This window comes from Pituophis catenifer, unplaced genomic scaffold (genome assembly GCF_029215685.1).
Source record: "Pituophis catenifer annectens isolate HBS135680 unplaced genomic scaffold, rPitCat1.0.hap2 SCAF_10, whole genome shotgun sequence".
Taxonomy (NCBI): Eukaryota; Metazoa; Chordata; class Lepidosauria; order Squamata; family Colubridae; genus Pituophis; species Pituophis catenifer.
The window spans coordinates 18,144,696-18,163,934 of record NW_027256890.1 but is presented as its reverse complement, the minus strand read 5'-3'; the positions used below and the strand labels follow the sequence as shown (position 1 = coordinate 18,163,934).

Below are 19,239 nucleotides of genomic sequence, written 5' to 3'. Positions count from 1 at the left end.
AAAATAAAGGTGCTAGTCCTCTGTGTTTGGGGAAGGAGCAGGGCAACACGGCAGGTAGCATTCTATGTGGCAGGACAGGGTATGAACAGTCGATCAGGCCTTTAAGACGTCTAGCCGGACTGGATTTTATTTGATTTATTTATTACCTATTTGTAAATCTTACCTTTATCTAACTTACCTCAAGGTAACGGTATAGATTTATTTGACCCTGTCTGAAGGGACACCTCACACGATGTAAACTCCTCCGCTGGTTGGGTTGACGCTAAAGGAGAGTCAGACATATTTTCCAGCAGGAAATCTTTTTTAAATACTGTACAAGTAGTCCTCGACTTACAATGTTTTTTTTTTAATAATTATTTTTTTAAATGTATTGTGAGCCACCCTGAGTCTTTGGAGAGGGGCGGCATATAAATTTAATTCATTAAATTAAATTAATTAAACCGTTCATTTATTGACGGTTCAAAGTTACAACGGCACCGGAAAAAAGGGACTTAGGAACCTTTTTCATGCTTATGACCGTTGCAGCATTCCCAGGATCACGTGATCAAAATTCAGATGCTTGGCCACAGGCTCACATTTACGACGGTCACAGGGATCCCCTTTTGTGACCTTCTGACAAGCCGAGTCCAGTGGGAAGCCGAGTTCACAACCACCGTGTTCCTCACTTAGCAACTGCAGTGATTCATTGAACAACTGCGGCCAGCGAGGTCGTAAAATGGGGCAAATTCACAAATTTCACTTTTTTTTTTTTATCTGTACACTCTGCAAAAACGGTGTTAAAAAAATGTAATGTGCGCCTTTCCTAAATGGGCCGTACCAGGTTGAACCACTAGAGGGCAGTACGCATATATAAAATATCTATAATTTATGTCCTCCAACATGCATTTTGAACTCTGGCAAAACACACCCAGATACATAACCGGATCTCCGACATTCTCTGTACCAAGAATTCCGTTTCAGCTATTTGTCACCAGCGGTGAATAATGGCTGTGTCACCAAGAGTTGGTATTTGCAAAAATCAGGTGCTTTGTAGTTCCTCCTCCTCCCCTCCTCCTTCCTCCTCCTCTTCCTCCCTGTCCTCTTCTTCCTCCTCCTTCCTCCTCTTCCTCTTCCTCCTCTCCTCCCTCCTCTTCCTCCCTCTTCCTCTTCCTCCTCTTCCTCCCCCTCTTCCTCTTCCTCCCCTTCCCCTTCTCCTCTTCCTCCCACTCTTCCCCCTCTTCCTCCCCCTCCTCTTCCTCCTCCCCCTCCTCCTCTTAATCGGCACCAACCTGCCACAGGCTGAAATCAAATGAAACCTATTTAAAGCTGTTTCTCTCAACTACAGCCACTTGAAGATGGGCGGACTTCAACTCCCAGAATTCCACGCCAGCTGGGGAATCCTGGGAGTTGAAGTCTACCCATCTTTGAGTCGCCGAGGTTGAGAAGCCCTCGCCCGTGTTTATACAACTACCCCAGTGGTGATATTCAGCCGGTTCTATCCGGTTCGGGCGAAACGGTAGCGGTGGCTGCAGGAGGCTCCGCCCACCCTCCCGGATGTCATGGTGTCCCATTTTTTACCCACTACACATTCCTGAGCTTTGATTGCAATTTTTCATTTATTTATTTTTTGGTCTCGCTTCCTTTCTGACACCCCATTCGTGCTGGAAAGAAATATTCAACCTTTTTCCCACTGCTTCTTCCTGTCGCCTGGGTTTTTCTCATCCTTCTGGGGGGCAAAGGGCGTTCGGATGGGCTTCCCCTAAGCTCAGAGTTCCCACAGTGGTACAGCTCTCCCAGAAAATAAAGGGGGGGCTATACCAGGTGAGGCTGCACCTAATTTGGTTCATGGAGTGACAGGTGCAGGGAGGTGATTCTAGATCCACCCAGCAGAGGAAAAATCCACAAATATTTGCCTTCCAAGGCAACATGGTTTAAGGCCCCTGCCGCCGATGCGAAATCTCCATTGCACAACTCAATCTGGGCACATCGCACAAATTAGTCAAGCTGTTTGCATCACACACTTCTCCCTGAGTCATAGAACCCGCTGGGATTACACACACACACACATATAAAAAACCCAATCTTGAGATGGGTGTCTGCCTTTGTTTTTTGTTTTTCTTTCCTCTTCCCTCCTCTTGTAGTCTTCCTCTACTGCTGTGCCTCAAATATTATCACCTGCTTTGGCAACCGTATGTAGGAAGTTAGCACCTACCCCTCTCCTAGGAAAATGAAATATTTTAGGAAATATTAAAAGCGCAGAATATTTCCCCTAAAAGGGAGCCAAAAACTCACACGCACCCTTTGTCAATGGGCCATTAAGGCATGGGCCAGTCTAGTCTACATAACAAAGATCTACCTTTCATTACATCATCACCCAGCAAGAGTCAACCAAGCTTGGGACTCAGGACAGCCTACAGAGTTGCCCCTGCATGGCCCCGTGGGAGTCTGACAACCAATCAGAATACAAGCTCAAATTCAAAAGCCAAGAGAGGGCATAAAACTGGGGCACTCTCAGCATCTCTTCCTTCCCCCCACTCCCAGGACCCCAAACCATGTGGTCCTATCCAAGGGTGAAATGCTACCAGTTTAGACCGGTTCTCCCGAACCGCTAGTAAAAAATGCTCCCGGTTTGGGCAAACTGGTATTTCCGACGATCAGCTGTCAGGCGCGATTTATATTAGCTAGACTGGTCGGATTTCCTGCTTTCTAGCTAATCTAAATCGGCCGAAGAGGTTATAAAAAAATGCTTTTAAAAGCCTCTGACGATCCCAGCTGAGTTGCCTGATCGTCAGAGGCTTTTAAAAGCATTTTTTTGGGTTGTAGAAAAAAATGCTTTTAAAAGGTTAAAAAAAAGCCTCTGACGATCACAGCTGAGCAGCACGATCATCAGAGGCTTTTTTTTAACTTTTGAAAGCAATGCTTTTAAAAGAAAAAAAAAATGATTGCACGCTACACCTGATCACCCCTCCCCCTCTCATGCACTGTTCTACTTACCACATGCCTTTTGGCATGCACTGTGCATGCACACCTCGATTTGGTGCGTGCTGCACACTGTGAGTGAACCAGTAGTAAACCAGTTCAGATTTCACCACTGTGTGACGTGATCCCCTTTTTGCGACCTTCTGACACGCCAAGTCAACAGGGAAGCCGGATTCACTTAAACGACCGTGTGACTCACTTAACGACTGCAGCGATTTCACTCGACGACCGTGGCAAGCCAGGTTGTAAAATGGGGCAAAAACTCGCTTACCGACCATCTTGCTTAGCAACCGAAATGTCGGCTTCAATTGCTGCCATTTAAAGTTGAGAACGGACCTGTATAGACAGCTCGACGATGCAGGTAAATAAATCAATTTTTTATCCATCTTAGTTGATTGCGAGCATCGGGGGTTTGCAAGGTGAAAAATTTGAATATTGTCCATTTTTCAAGTGCCGTTCCTGAAAAGTTTTGTGAACTGCGATAACTAGACAGCTACAAGATCTCTTGAAAAGCCTGCCGAACAAGCCCAAGCAAGTTTTTCCTCTTTTTTTTTCCCTTCCTCTCTTTGTTCTCCTGAGGTGGTCTCAACAGGTACTCCTCAACTTACGACCACAATTTGAGGCCGACATATCCGTTGCTAAACGAGACGCTTCTTCAATGAGTTTTGCCCCGTTGGGTGACCTTCCTTGCCAATGTTTGCTAAGCGAATCGAAGTGGTTTTCTTTTATTATCCGATTTATTTGACTCGGGGCGGCAAATTAAACCAACCAACGTCCTATAAAATGGAAAAGGAGAAACGCTTTCAGGCTGATTGTAATTTTAAGAAGTGGGGATCACCTTGGCAAGAGATCAGGAGCCAGAAAACAGAAAGACAGGATGAGGGATTTTCCTCCAAAGTTACTAGGAGCGCTTTGCTCAATAGAATAGAATTGGAAGGGACCTTGGAGGTCTTCTAGTCCAACGGTCAGCAATCTGTGGCCAGTCTCTTTCTAAAAAACCTCCAGTGATGGAGCATCCACAACTTCTGGTGGCAAGCGGTTCCACTGGTTAATTGTCCTCCTTGTTAGGAAATTTCTCTTCAATTCCAAGTTGCTTCTCTCCTTGATCAGTTTCCATCCGTTCTGCCGCTTCTTGTTCTGAAGGCAAGCTGTTGTTGATTTTTTTTTCCTACCGAGACTGCATAATTTCCTGACCCTGCACCCTGTAAAAATGCCTCCCCCCCCACCCTCCCTTAAATGTCTGAGCAGGGTGTGTGTTGTGTGTTTGCAAGCAACAATAGGGATGAAGCCGCCCAGAATAACACGTGAGTTTGCATCTAGCGGATGGAATTCAGGAATGCGGAGGAGGAAAAACAGGTGGGCAGGGCAGGAAAAGTTAGGGGGGAAAAAAACCCAAAGAATGCAGGATAATTGTAGCTCTTGGTTGGGCTGAGGAGACTTGTTTGACCCCCCCCCCCATTCCTCCTCTCTTTTCCCTTTATGTCAATTCCAATTTATACACACACATTAATAAACATATACAGTGCATTCAGAAACTATTCAGAGCCCCTTAGGCGCTTTGGTAAATTCTGTTATGCTGCTGCCTGATTCTACAGTTGCTGAAATGCAATTTTTTTTTCTCATTAATCTACACTCAGTATCCCATAATGACAAAGGGAAAACAGAATTTTAGAAATGTCTGTAAATATCTATCTATCTATCTATCTATCTATCTATCTATCTATCTACTGTATTTCTCTATCTCTATATCAATCTATATCATCTATCATCTCTCTCTCTCTCTCTCTCTCTCTCATCATATCTATCTATCTATCTATCTACCTATCTGTATCTGTATCATCTATCATCTATATCTATCTATCTATATCATCGGATCATCGATCATCAATCATCGATCATCTATCTCTACCATCTATCATCTATCTCTATCATCTAGCTCTATCTAGCTCTATTTCTATCTATCTAATGATAGATAGATAATCTCTATATCATCTATCTCTATCTATCTCTATCTATCATCATCTATCATCTATCTCTATATCATCTATCATCTATCTACATCTCTATCTATCATCTATCTATCTGTATCATCTATCTAGCTCTATCATCTATCTCTATATCTATCTCTATTTCTATCTATCTAATGATAGATAATCTCTATCTATATCATCTATCTCTATCTATCTCTATCTATCATCATCTATCATCTATCTCTATATCATCTATCATCTATCTACATGTATATCTATCATCTATCTATCTGTATCATCTATCTAGCTCTATCATCTATCTCTATATCTATCTCTATTTCTATCTATCTAATGATAGATGGATAATCTCTATCTCTATCATCTATCTCTATCTCTATCTATCTATCTCTACCATCTATCATCTATCTCTATCTATCTCATCTAGCTCTATCTAGCTCTATTTCTATCTATCTAATGATAGATAGATGGATAATCTCTATCTATATCATCTATCTCTATCTATCTCTATCTATCATCATCTATCATCTATCTCTATCTATATCATCTATCATCTATCTACATCTATATCTATCATCTATCTATCTGTATCATCTATCTAGCTCTATCATCTATCTCTATCTCTATCTATCGCTATCGCTATCTCTATTTATATCATCTATCATCTATTTATCTATTAGATATATATATCCTCATAAAATAAAACCAGATACCGATATGTAGATGTAGATACAGGTAGTCCTCAATTTACAACAGTTCATTTAGTGACCATTCAAAGTTACAAGGGCACTGAAAATGTGACTGGTGACGGTTTTTCACACTTACGACCATTGCAGCACGTGATCAAAATTCAGACGCTTGGCCGCTGACTCATATTTATGACAACCGCAGTGCCCATGTGACACCCCCCCCCCTTTTGCGACCTTCCAACAAGCCTAGTCAATGGGGAAGCCAGACTGACTTAACAACCGTGTGACCAACTTAACAATGGCAGTGATTCACTTAGCAACAGTGACAAGGCAGGCCGTAAAATGGGGCAAAATTCACTTAACGACTGTCTCGCGTAGCAACGGAGGTTTTGGGCTCAACTGTGGTCGTAGGTCAAGGATTACCAGTTTAAGAGCACTCTCTCTGCCTGCTTCGGAGCGTTTTAAGTTTTAGGATTTAAACCCGGTTGTTGTTTCCTACGAAGAAACCCAGATTCAACCAACATTCGCGGCCTGGTTGTTTGCCAGGGGGTCGAAGAGGGAGCGGAGCGGAGGACAGAAAAGGGGAAGGAGAGAAAACTCAAAAGAGCATTTGAGGAAGCAAAACTGGGTGTTTTGTGTTGCTTCGCCGTATCTGGGATATTGATGAGCAATCGTGACAACCGGCTAACATAGTCATGTTTTCAATCGGTGTTTCGCAACCTGAGCAAACTTGAAGCTGCGCGGACTTCAACTCCCAGAATCCTTCAGACTGGGGAATGTCCGCCCGTCTTAAAAACTGCCGAGGTTGGGAGATTGATTTAAACTGGACTTGCACCTGGAGTCACACTTACGTTCTTGTAACAAAGCAAATAAACCAAGATCCAAGGTATATAAAAGACGGCTCTCATTCTCAAGGCATTTGGAGAAGAGGCGATTAACCCCTCATATATACAGCCCAGCATCTGTTTCAGGGCCCACCTCGCAGGGCTGGCGGCAAGATGACCCTGGGCTCCCTCCCTCCATCCTTCAGCACCAAGTTTGGGGCAGAGGCTCAGCTGTTCCAGGGCCCGCTCAGAAGGGATTCCCATTGGAGAAGATTTTTACAACATCTACATTCATTTTTTTAAAAAAAATTAAAATTAAATTAAAAAATTAAAATTAGGAATTAGTTTTAATCATTTGTCACTTAGACTCGGCAGCCCACCCAAGCCCCTTGGGCTAGGAAAGAGCGTCTCTTGAAAAGGTCCGACCGACGCCCAGTTAGACACAGCTCTCACTGGCGCATCTCCAAGACATCGGGTTTCTCCCGCGCGTCTGCAGATGCGAGTCCAGCTTCTCCGCCCCCGGCCCGGCCCAGCCCTAGCCCAGCCCAGCCCAGCGAGAGTTGCGGAGGCGGTGGCCGGCCAGCCTCACTTCTGCCTCTGCCAGCCGTCGCTCCAGGCTGCTTTCTCTCTCCCCGGGTGAGTCTTTCTCGCTCTCCGCCGCGCGTAACGGGCCGCGCGTAAAAGCCAGAGGCGCGCGTAAAAGCGGGGCGCAGGGCTATCCCGGGGAGCCCCCTAACCCCCCCAAAAAAAGAATTGACTGCGCCCCTCTGGGTCCTGAAAAGGCAGGGTGGGGTGGGTATTTCCCCCCCTCCTCCATGGGGAGGAGAGGGAAGGGAAATGGAGAGAGGGGGTCCCCATCATCTCTGCGTCTTTTTGCAGGAACTTTGGGCTGGTTTTGGGGGGAAAAATGGGGAGCTGGGCTGGGGCTTGGAAAAGCCGCATTTCTGGCTCAGGGTGTGGCCCCGGAGGGTGGGGGGGGGGAGGCCCTGCGTACGTGTGCCCGGTTGTCCTGATGAAACACCGTTGGTGGTCCGCTTTGTGCCCAACGCTGGCAACGGATTTGGGGTGGTCTCTCCAGTTTTTGGAGAGGCGCTTTTCTTTTTGGGGGGAGGGAAAGGCGAGAGGGGGGAGATGAGTGCCACCCTGTACTGGGCAAGGCCGGAATGCTCTCCCCTCCATCGCCCCACCCCGCCATGCATGGGCCAACAGCCCGAGGCGAAATCCTGCAGAGACGGCTGTTTTTACTAGCAAAGGCGTTAAGGTCGGAAACTTGGGCACCTCGCCTCTTTAAAAAGTTTTTTTTAAGTTTTTCGCCCCCTCCGGGGAAAGATTTGGGGAGGGAGCGCTCTGCCTGAGCTGCAAAGGCGGCGTGCAGTAGACAAGGTGCTAGTCCTCAAGGGCTCACAAAAGCGCCGGGTTTTCGCCCTGCGCTTCGGAGGCTCCCGTTATGGATTGCAGAAGCGTGAATTTTCTCCTCTGGAATTGGGGTCGCTCCAATTTTTTTAAGTTGCAAAGGACTTCAAATTCCCTTGCCTTTTTTTTTTTTTTTTTGCGGGGGGGGGGGCAGTTGGATTTGGGTGTGGCGGGGTGGGGTGGGGTGGAGGAGAGGTATTTGGGGGGGGGGAGGGCTGAAAAAAACTTTTGCTTTTTCTTCCAAAACTTCTTCCTTTCTTGCAACGATTTTAAGCTTCTGGTTTTTTAAAAAAAAAATCTGCTTCCCAATTTTTCAAAATTCTTAGCGAGGTTTTTTTGGGGGGTGGGAAGGGAAAGGATGCCAGATGTCTGGGGAGGGGGGGAAGAGACTGGTTTTGAAGTTTCTGCTGTGATCTGATGGAAGGAAGGGGGGGGAGCTCACCCAGAGATGGCTGGTAAAACTGCCAAATGGAAAGCTTTTTGGGGGGGGAAGGAGGGGAAGAGAGAGAAGCAGAAAACAGCAGGTCGTTGCCAGCACAACCCGAGATTCATGGGCGAAACTAGGTTTGAACGTGTGAAGGGCAGGGAGTTTCCTTCTCTCCTCTGACTTGCCCTGACCTACATAAGATGGCTTAAGGCCAGATCGTCAGCTGAGAGGCTCCCCCCATCTGGGATCACCCAGCCCTGCCTCCCCCCTCCCCATTTTACAACGCAGTTTGGGTGGGGCATGGAAGACTTCAGAAAGAAAAGTCACATTTTCTTCCGCAAGGGTGGTTTCCTCCCCCCTCCATCTGTGGGGGTGGGAGGGGGGGGCTGAGAGGCCCCAAATTCCAGACTTAAAAGCGAGCTGTCAGAGCCAGCCGGCAGGGTTTTTTTTGAAGGGGGGGGTTCTCAAAAGGTAGACTGTATCTGTGCGTGGAGGTTTGCCACGCCTTGCTAGATCCAGCTTCCCTTGGGAGTTGCTAGCGGGTAGACTGCCTCTCTGCATGGAGGGTCTATTTGGGGTTGCCACGCCTTGCTAGATCCAGTCTCCAAGGGTTTTTTTTTTGGGGGGGGATTCTTAAAGGTAGACTGCCTCTATGTAGGAAGGTTCCACCCAAAATCCAGACTTAAAGCAAGCTGGGGTTGCTTCTCAGAGCCAGCCTGCAGTATGCATTTTTTTTTGGGGGGGAGGTGTTCTTAAGAGGTAGACTGCTTTTGTGCCTGGAGGTTTCATCTGGGGTGGCCACGCCTTGCCAGATCCGATCTCCAGGTTTTTCCTTGGGGATTCTTAGAGGTAGACTGCCTCTGTGTATGGAGGTTCCACTTTGGCATGCCACGCCCAGTTAGATCAAGATGCTACTTTCCCCATGTTTAGGTTTATTTAGATTTATATACCGCCCTTCTCCCGTGTTCCATGTGTGGGAACAGGCCACAAATGGGGTATTGCAGCTGGCTTCTCCCCCCCCCCCCCCGCTTGGGGGCTGTAAGATAGACTGCGCCTATTCGTGGAGGCACCCCTGAATTCTCCAACTTTGGCAGAGGCGATGTAGGAATTTTCTTTCCACCCCCTGCTCTTTGGGAAGCCATTCGAGTTCATGGATTATATGGCAGCATCTAGTGGCCATGAGTTCCCTAACCACATTAGGGAAAACCCCACCGTAGGCTTAATATTGTCTCACCCTAGACACAAGTAGAAAACAGAAACATAAATATATATTTTACCCCGCCTTCTACAGCCATTCCCCCCCCAAAAAATGCTGGTTTTAAATTTTGACAGTTTCTTAGTATTCGCCCCAAGCGGGGGGTTAGACTGAATGACCTCTAAGGTCCTTTCAAAGGCTGATTGGGGAGGGGAGGGGCAATCAACCTGGGGCAGAAGTCAGAAGGGCACCAAATCTAACCGATCTTTGAAAATGGGACAGTCCCTAAAAACTACCACAGCTCAGTTGGTGCCAATAAAGGAGAATATTTAGCATGCTTGGTTAGTATACACGACTTCCAGCAGGAAAATGTCAAAAAGCTAAGAATGTTTATTCAGCAAGGGAGGGACCTGGGCGTCTTATCACTGACAAATAATCTTGGAATCTTTTAGGATCAATAGCACCCAATTCAACCCAAAGATAATAACCGGCAGCGGTTTTGCAGGCCGCTGGCTTGAGATAATTCAAAACTTGGGGGGGGGGGGGGAAACTGAGCTTACTTGCCCGCCCCATCCATCCCTTTCCACGTCTATTTATTTATTTATAATATTTCCTTCGATGTTTGCTTGACTGCCTCTATTCAGCCAATCGATCCCAAAAGAAACTCACGGGCCGGCCAAGTGATTATGCTGCGTCGGTTAAGGGAGCCCCCAGCTTCGGGAGCAGTCTACCTTCCCAGTTTCTGGGAAATCTCGGAGAGGGAAGGTTGCTTTCTCTCCATCCGGCTTGTGAGCTTCCCAGAGGGAAACTGGCTCGGCCTCCTGAACCCTGGCATGTCGCTTTTTTCAAAAATAGGGCATACCTATAGCTTGTAAATAAGCATAAATTGGCATGGACTGAAAGGGTTTTTAGAGGGGATTTTAATGGTTTTATAGTTTTATTGGGTATTTTTAAAGGAAGGATTGGACTTTGTGTGTTTTACTGTGGTGAGCCGCCCTGAGTCCTTCTGGAGATAGGGCGGCATATAAATCCAAATAATAAATAAATAAATAAATAGGAATCTTGGCTTGCAAATCAATCTATCTATCTATCTATCTATCTATCTATCTATCTATCTATCTATCTATCCATATTTCCTTCTTTCTATCTCTATTGTTTTTCTTCCTTCCCTCTTTCTCCATTTCTTACTTCTTTCCTTTCCTTCTCCTTCTATCTCCCTCCCTTCCTTCCCTTCCTCCCTCCATTTCTTTCTCTCTGTTTTTTTGTTTCTTTCTCTGTTTCTCGTTCTCTCACTGTTTCTCTCTCACAAACTGTTTCTCACTCACTCACTATCTCTCTCTTTCTCTGTCTCTCTCTTTCTCTCTGTCTCTCTCTTTCTCTCTCTTTCTGTCTCTGTCCCTCTCTCTTTCTGTCTCTCTCTCTCTCTCTCTGCACCAAGAAGGGACTTTGCAAGATGTCCTTGGAAAAGCTCAAAGGCCTCCCTGCTGACTGTTTAGCAATCTCACTGTCTCCATCTCCAGGGCTTGGCTAGAATTCATGTCTGGCAAGGCAGACTTCGGAGTTTCTGGGTAGGAAAGAGCCACACCCAGGCCTCCAAAGCTCGGAAAAACCATCACTCGTGGCCAAAAGAGAGACTCCATTACAATCCCATAGGGTGGATGTTTATGAAGGAGGTGGAGAAAGAAACCATCGCCCAACAGATGTAAACAATGAGCTAAGCCTCTTTGCCTTCTCTCTTTTTTTTTCCCTCTTGCAAAGTTTCAAGGCGTAATTTTAATCCCTGGGTGAGAAGAGATGGGGAGAAAGTGGCGGGAGAAAAGGGGCCCGGTGAATTTTCAGGAGCTTAAAAAACAAGCAAAGACAGTGTGTCAGCGTTCCAGAAAACCCCCCCAACTCCCAAGTAAAAACTCGGAAGCAAACATTTTCCAAAGTTCTATTTACTAGAATAGGTAAACTGGCACATCTGGGAAAACCCGAATCTAGATTTAGACCCAAAAGTGTCTAATCGCACTTGGCCAAAGAAAGGATTCTTAAAACAAAACTTGTCAGAAATGGTGTAGGGCAGTGATGACTAACTTTGTTGCCATCGCGTGCCAAAAGCCGGGGAGGGGGAGCGGGGGGGGGGGGTCGTGCACGCACCTACATCCATAATTTATGCATCCCGCAGGCCCTCCCCATGCTCCCCCCCCCCCGATTTTGGCACACGATGGCATGGTGGGCCCGGTAGGTCCATTTTTCGTCCTCCCCAGGCTCCAGAGGCTTTTCTAGGAGCCTGGGGAGGGCGAAAACAGTCTTCCCCATCCCCTCAGAGGCCCTCCGGAGGCCGGAAACAGCCTGTTTCCCAACTTCCGGTGGGCCCAAAATTAGTTGGCTGGCGCGAGCATGCGTGCCAGAGCTGAGCTCATGTGCCCACCGATAGGCGTGCCACCTATGGCCACGCGTGCCATAGATTCACCATCACGGGTGTAAGGTCTACTGCTTGGATGGCGGGTTGGACTAGATGACCTACAAGGTTCCCTTCCAACTCGGTTCATCTGTAATCTGTAAAACCTTACCTAGGCCCAGCAAGATGCAATGCTAACTTAGGCGACTTTCCAAACCAACAGACTTACTTCCTCTGAGCCAGAGAGAGAGAGAGAGAGAGAGAGAGAGAGAGAGAGAGAGAGAGAGAGCGAGAGAGCCTACGTTTTTAAGAGCACTCTACCACCTAAGGCAGCAACCTGAGACAGGAGAGAGTGATCTGCTGTGCTTTGGAAAAAAGGGCATGGAAGTATTTGCTGGGATATAAAAAGAGGAGGGAAAAAAAACTCAGTTTTAACCAACAGGAGAGTCTGGCTGTTAGGTTTCTTAGATAGAACTAGGCCAGAGACGAATTTAAACTTAGGAAGGGAGCGTACACAAATGTATTGCATGTATGCTCCCTCCAAATTTAAATATCTACCAATATTCAGCTTATTTAAATATCAACCAATATTCAGCTTATTTAAATATCGACCAATATTCAGTTTATTTAAATATCGACCAATATCCAGTTTATTTAAATATCGACCAATATCCAACTTATTTAAATATTGACCAATATCCAACTTATTTAAATATTGACCAATATTCGGTTTATTTAAATATCGACCAATATCCAGCTTATTTAAATATTGACCAATATCCAATTTATTTAAATATCGACCAATATTCAGCTTATTTAAATATCGACCAATATGTAGCTAATTTTTTTTCACAGAAAACATTTGTTTTTTTCTGATGTCAAGATTGCCGCTTAGCTGCTTTAACGTGGGCCTCGTTTAATCAAAAGATCTTTAGCCAGAGGGATCTCCAAAACCAAGGGAAGGATGATCCCCCAAGTTCATTTACGAGGAGAGATTTCAAAGAACCAAGTTGCTAGTCCCTAAGAGAGCAACCATGTTCCGCAGCGAGAAATGTACCGGAGGGGAACTAAAAAAAAGAAGAAAGAAAAAAAAAAGCCAACGGATTTCTTCTGCTTTTTTATATCTCCGTTGTGAAATGGATTTCTTTGTGAGCTGTATATACTATTCTTATTTTTGGTTTTTTTCCCTCCTTTCGGCTCAAAAGACTTGAGTTCAACTGCAGTTCCGAGGGCTGAAAAATACTAACGGAGTCAGGGACACACCCATGCACGGCTGGCAGGAAAATACTGCTGGGATTGCAGCAAAGGCGGGGACGGTGGGCATAATGCCCAAATCACGAATGCTTTGCTTACTCATTGCAAACGACGAGGAGGGGACTTCTACCTCTGCACCCTTTCAAAGCCAGCTTCTAGGAACGCCCCTCTGGAAGGAACAACCGGGAGTAAATCAGGCGTTGGTCACTGCGGTGAAGCTCCGTTGCTTCCTCTCGGTGTGAGGGTGCCAGGCTGCAAAACACACACACACACACACAAAAACCACAATTTTAATCTCAGGGTGATTCTGCAGCCTTCTGTGCAGCAAGAGGCTGGAGAAATTTTGCAGGAGGGTGGGTGGAGGAAAAATGCAGTTCTTGCAAGGGGAGAAACTGGGCACCGCAATTCTGTTCGGAGACGATCTGGTTTTGCAAGGAGATTGTTTCCGACTGCGGGACTAAACTGGGTCCCGTTTGCTGCCCTGGGATAGCGAAAGTCTTGAGCGAAAAAGTTTCCCCCCCCCCCCCGGGTTTAAAGCCGAAGTGATGGGATTTGACCCCCTAAAAGCTCTCCGGTGCAACCCTGCCTGGCTGTGGTTTTGCAAACACTGGAGGGGGAGGGGGTGGTTTTAACAACCTGCAAAAGAACAATGTCAAGTCAAGCGGATACAGTACAAAGCATTCAGAGTCACAGTGTATCACAATGTTCAAAATAATCAACCTTTCCAAGAAACATTCAACCGAGAGACAGAGAAAAGCATCCGGTCTTTGCAAATAAAAATAAAGCCATATGGCAATGAAATTCACCTCTAACCAAGGCGCCCAGTTTAATTTCGCCTTGCTGTGGGAGGTCGAAGTATTTTTTCCCAAAATGGACCACATTCAATTTCTAATTGGCCCCAAGGCAGAAATCTCTGGATTTTTCTTTTTCTTTCCTTCCTTTTTTCCCCTTCTTTTCCTTCCTTCTCTTTTCCTTCTTTCTGTTCTTTCCTTTTTTTCTTCCTTTTTCTTTTTCCTTCCTCCTTTCCTTCCTTCCTTCCTTTTTTCCTCTTCCTTCTTTTTCTTCCTTCCTTCTCTTTTCCTTCTTTCTGTCCTTTCTTTTTCTTTCTTCCTTCCTTTCCTTCCTTTCCTTTTTTCTTTCTTCCTTCTCTTTCCTTCCTTTTTCTTCCTTCCTTTTCCTTCCTTCTTTCCTTCCTTCCTTCCTTTTTTATTTCCTTTCTTCCTCCCTTCCTCCTTTTCTTTTTCTTTCTTCCTTTCTAAATAAAACCTCCTTTTCCCATTCTATTTTCCCCCAGTATTAGGTGCGAAGGCCCCGAATTCCACTTTGCAATGCTGATAGCAGGCAAGGCGTGGGGTTCCACCGGGCCGAGTCCTAAATTCTTAGGAGCGTTACTTGCAAGCGGTGAGTCACCGCGAGAAAGATCCGCCGAGGTAATCTTCAACCAAGGCTTGTACTCTGCTCATTCCTTTCTGCGTGGATCAGCCTCCCGAGGGGACGAGAAACGTGTGTCTGCAATTAGTCATCCGGTTGTGGGGTGTGTGTTTGTGTGAGTTACAGCAGATGGCCTTTATCAAACCGGGCAGGGTCAGAATGAGACTTGTGTAGCATAAAGGTTGGACTTTCTCCTGTCTGGAAGGGACCTCGGAGGTCATCTAGCCCAACCCCCTGCTCAAGCAGGAGATTCTGAACCATTTCTGACAGGTGGCTGTCCAGTGTCTCCTTGAAATCCTCCAGTGATTGATTCGAACGGATTTAGATGATACAAAAGAGGGTTTTAATGGCAAAATTTGTGACCCGCGTTTCTTTGGACAGTTTGCGCGATAACCCCAAGCTCTGGCCGTTGAAACGTGAATTATTATTTTTTTTAAGTGATGTCGTGCCGGTCGATCATTTTTGCTCCAGATAAGGATTCGAGTCAAGGATTCGTACAGGTAATCCCCGATTTACAACCACGTTTGGGATCTGAATTTACGTGGCTGAGCAAAGCGTGAAATGAGCCTGATTTTATGGCCTGTATTTTAATCACGGTCGTTAACAGCAGTTCAGTGCATCACATGGGTGTTAAACGAAACCCTTTTTCCCCCCGTTATTGATTATTGGAAGCCTGCTGGGAAGGTCACAAATGGGATCGTGCAATCCCTGGAATGCTACAACCGGTTGCAAATACATGCCGTTTGCCAAATTGCCGGTTGTGAGTACTGGTTGTTACTTTTTCCCATTGCCGTTGCAACTTCCAATGGTGGCTAAACCCCAAATGGTTGTTAAGTTGAACACTATTGTTCTAAAATTCCGAACGTGGTTTGGGTTGTTGCTGGGCAAGGTTCTCCAGCCCTTCTGGGATTTGATGAGTGGGAGGAATAACTCACTTTTTCTTTTCCTTTTTCTTTCTTTTTCTTTCCTTTTTTTCCTCTTTTTCTTTCTTTGCCTCTCTTTCTTTTCTTTCTTTCCCTTTTTTCCCTCACTTTTCTTTTCCTCTTTTCTTTTCTTTCCCTTTCTTCTCTCACTTTCTTTCCTTTTTCTTTCCCTTTCTTTCCTTTTTTCTTCTCTTTTTTTCTTTCTTGCCTCTTTTTTTCTTTCCTTTCTTTCCTTTCCCTCTTTTTCTTTGCCTCTCTTCTTTCTTTCTTTTTCTTTCTTGCCTCATTTCTTTTTCATTCCCTTTCCCTTTCTTTTCTTGCCTTTCTTTCTTGTCTCTTTTCTTTTTTCTTTCTTGCCTCTCCTTTCTTTTTCTTTCCCTCTTTTTCTTAACTCTCTTCTTTCTTTTTTCTCTCTCCTTTCTTTCTTTTTCTTTCTTTCTTTCCTTAGACTCAGTCTGCCTCTCCTTGAGATACCTGCCAAGATGCCCTCCCAGCTGGAGCACGCCATGGAGACCGTCATGTTCACCTTCCACAAATTTGCTGGCGACAAGAACTACCTAACCAAGGAGGACCTCCGGGTGCTGATGGAAAAAGAGGTCCCCGGGTACATGGAGGTGAGTGAAGAGAAGTGGTGGGGTGGTGTCCTCCAAAGAATCGTCTCTGGGAGAGAATCGCCCCTGTGAAATGGACACCCCTTTCTTCTCCTTTCTCTCCTTCTTGTCCTCCATTATAACTCTCTCCTTGTTGTTTTCACCATCGTTGTGATAATCTTCATCCTTCTCATCGTCTTCTCCATCATAATCATCTCCTTCTCTTCTCTTTCTCATCCTTTCTTGTATTGTCATAAACTTTTAATCTTCCTTCTCATTGTGTTCTCCATCCTGATTATCTTATCTTGTCCTTCTCATCAATCTCCACCATGATTGTCATCTCTTCCCTTCGTGGTCATCTCAACATCTCCTCCTCCAATCTTGATCCTCACATATCCTCATCATCTCCTCTATCGTGATCGTCATTTTCTCTTCTCCTCCACCATGCTCATCTCAACCTCATCTTCTTCATAACCATTCAATCCTCCTTTTCTATCATGATCATCTCATCTCCTTCTCATGACCATCTCCTCAATCTCATCTCCTCCTCCTCCTCCATCACAATCATCCCATCTTCTTTCTTCACCAACACCTCATCCTCATTTCCTTCTAAATCATGGCCATCTCTTCAACCTCATCACCTTCATCCCGATCATCTCATCTTCCATCTCATCTCCTTCTCCTTCATCATGATCATCTCTTCAAACTCTTCACTGTCTCCTCTTCCTTCCCCATAACTATATAACCATCTCATCCTCCTTCTCCATCACGATCATCTCCCCGTCCTCTTGTCTTCCTCCTTCTCCGTCGTGACCATCTCCTCTTCTCCTCCTGCCCTTTTTTTCAAACCCAACTCTAGAACCAGAAGGACCCCATGGCCATCGACCGGATCATGAAGAATCTGGAGGAATGCCGGGATGGCAAAATCAGCTTTGAAGGCTACCTGTCCCTCTTTGCCGGGTTGACCAATGGCTGCAACGAGTATTACATCAAGAAAATGAAGCCGACGGGGAAGAAGTTCTGAACAGGGCAAACTCAGCTGGCTCTTCCCAAGCACTGACGGCGCGTTTTGGCCCAGGGAAAGCTTCAATGGTGCCCGCTGCACCCTCACCCGCCTGCTTCCCCATCCAAAGCCAGTCCATTCTGCTTAGAAGCGGCACACGTTGTCCCAGGCCTAACCACCCGAGCTGACAACATCCAGGAGAAACTAACCTTTAACCAAATTGTGAAAAACAACACGAACGCCACCTGGTTTCAACCAGGAAATATGCTTCGGTTTGCCCTTATGCTGTGTCCTAGGCTCAAAAATAAATCTCTTGTTTTGTACTGGCCTGGTCTATTCTATTATTATTGTTGTTGTTGTTGATCTGATAAAAACAATTTAAAATGGAATTGGATAAAATAGTTTAAAATGAAATTGGAATAGAATACAATAATTTAATATATAAATATGATAAAAGTCCTTGATTTACGACGGTCGCTTAACAGCCGTTCAAAGTTGCAATGGACCCTCCCCAATAGGTATTTAGGACCCAGGTCCAAACTCCCGCCCCATCACAACTTTCGGCCATAACGGGGAGACTCCATTGTGGTCGTTTAGCTGAATAGCTGTAAATGTTTGCAAAATCTTTCCAGAAAGACGGTCTGGGCAGGCTCCAAAGATTTTAACAACGCCTGGCATCAAACCCTGATTGTGTGTCTCATCCTAGATAGTTTCAAAGCACGGATGAGCGAATCAACAACGTGGGAGGGAAACAGAGGCTCCTTTACTCTGACAAAATAATTTTAAGAAAAGTGCCTGAATCCAATCAGAACCATTTTGATTGCAAGATGGATTTCCTTTTAACAGGGCAGCAGAGAAACTTTTCAAATAAATGGGAGTTTATTTTTCAATGGGATAATAAATGGCTTAGGAAACGAACCCCCACGCTCTGTTTTCATCTGCAATATTTGAGCTAGTAGAATAATATTAGAAAACCTTCAGCTGTTTTCCTTCCTGTTACGGTCTGAGGGCAGGATTTTTCTTCTTTTTTGATTGATTGATGGTCTCAAAGTCAAGACTGCCCAGCTCCGTAGCAACCCTGGGAGGCTTTAAAAATGAAAATATTTGCAGGCAGCCGAAGGAGAGAGTTTTGCCCAATATGAAACGCGGTATTTTCTAGTCTAGGGAGATTGCAAAGCCATTCTCTGGAGCAACATGCAAAACCACAATTGTGATTTCGACAAGCCTAGGCAAGCTTTTGAAAGAGGGGAGGACGGTTTTCTGGTTGTGGTTTGGGGTGATTCATCCCTCTGTATGTTTCCTGCCCTTGGGGTTTAAGCCAAAAATACTTAAGGTTGCCAAGGCGATAGAAATTGGACATGGCAAAACCAGTCATTCTTATTTGCTGGGCTTTGCAAACATTTCCAGATGGGGAAGAAGGGACTTTGAAATACAACCAACAAATAACCACCGAGGGGCTTTCTAAAATCTTTTCGTTTTGCCTTTTTATTCCTTGCAATCCGAAAACCCACTTCCGATTTGAACGGGGATGGAAATGGTTCTCCCATCCTTTCATCACATCACAAAATCGTGACATTTACCATCTGCTGTTTCGTGCCCGAAGGGTAAAAAAAAATATATTCCTTGGTTGTGTGGTTTGAGGATACTTTGCAAAGTACATCGCCGGCACGCGATGTATTGAGCTTTCCAACCCCCAGTAGGCCAACCATGGATAAATCCAAGAAAAGAAAAGTTTCAGAAGAAAACAGAACATTTAATTCAACGACATATGCTAGTTTTGTGGCTGCTCAAGAAATATTCAGGCACGGGAAGGGTTTTGTGGTTCCTGGTGTTTTCTTTTCTGTGGGAAATGGGTCCAAATGGCTCTTTTGAGTGTTTAAGGTTGCAGACCCCTGGTTTAAAACAATGTTTCAGCAATTTTCAGACTTCAACTCCCAGAATTCCCTGGCTGGTATGCACAGTAGAGATGTAAAAGTTGTAAAGGAGACATCCTTCTGTTTGGAAGTATTTCTATCATTAAGTTAAGGTGTTTTTCCTGTCCAGCTTTGAGACTGTTTTTTAAAAATCCTTGCATGTAGAAAATCAGCAGGTCAGGAATTGGGGCGAGGCAGCTCCCCGAGAGGCTTGCTTTCCAGCTGCAGGGCCCAAGCTGTAAAGGAGA

General features: G+C 45.3%; 2 protein-coding genes across 5 annotated transcripts in view; one reads left to right on the top strand and one right to left on the bottom strand.

The window, feature by feature from the left end:
* The window catches only part of LOC139321993 (trichohyalin-like), a 44,568-nt gene that overhangs the window by 24,114 nt on the left and 1,215 nt on the right, over positions 1-19,239 (bottom strand). For 3 of the 4 annotated variants that reach the window (XM_070950953.1, XM_070950957.1, XM_070950958.1), the window contains exon 2: positions 13,231-13,383. The gene's annotated coding sequence lies outside the window, so the exon portion shown is untranslated. Of the gene's footprint in view, positions 1-13,230; positions 13,384-18,053; positions 18,155-19,239 lie in introns of those variants that run through there. The other variant, XM_070950954.1, reaches the window with a different exon arrangement.
* Positions 7,041-17,401, top strand: S100A10 (S100 calcium binding protein A10). Its single transcript, XM_070950963.1, has 3 exons — positions 7,041-7,095; positions 15,934-16,099; positions 16,935-17,401. Exons 2-3 carry the CDS (start codon positions 15,968-15,970, stop codon positions 17,097-17,099), a joined length of 297 nt encoding a protein of 98 aa, XP_070807064.1. The 5' UTR covers positions 7,041-7,095; positions 15,934-15,967; the 3' UTR covers positions 17,100-17,401.

Excerpts from the sequence above, each read along its gene's own strand:
- S100A10 (XM_070950963.1), top strand. The coding sequence starts at position 15,968 with ATGCCCTCCCAGCTGGAGCACGCCATGGAGACCGTCATGTTCACCTTC. Across the intron at positions 16,100-16,934 it reads AGGTCCCCGGGTACATGGAG|AACCAGAAGGACCCCATGGC; the intron begins GTGAGTGAAGAG and ends ACCCAACTCTAG.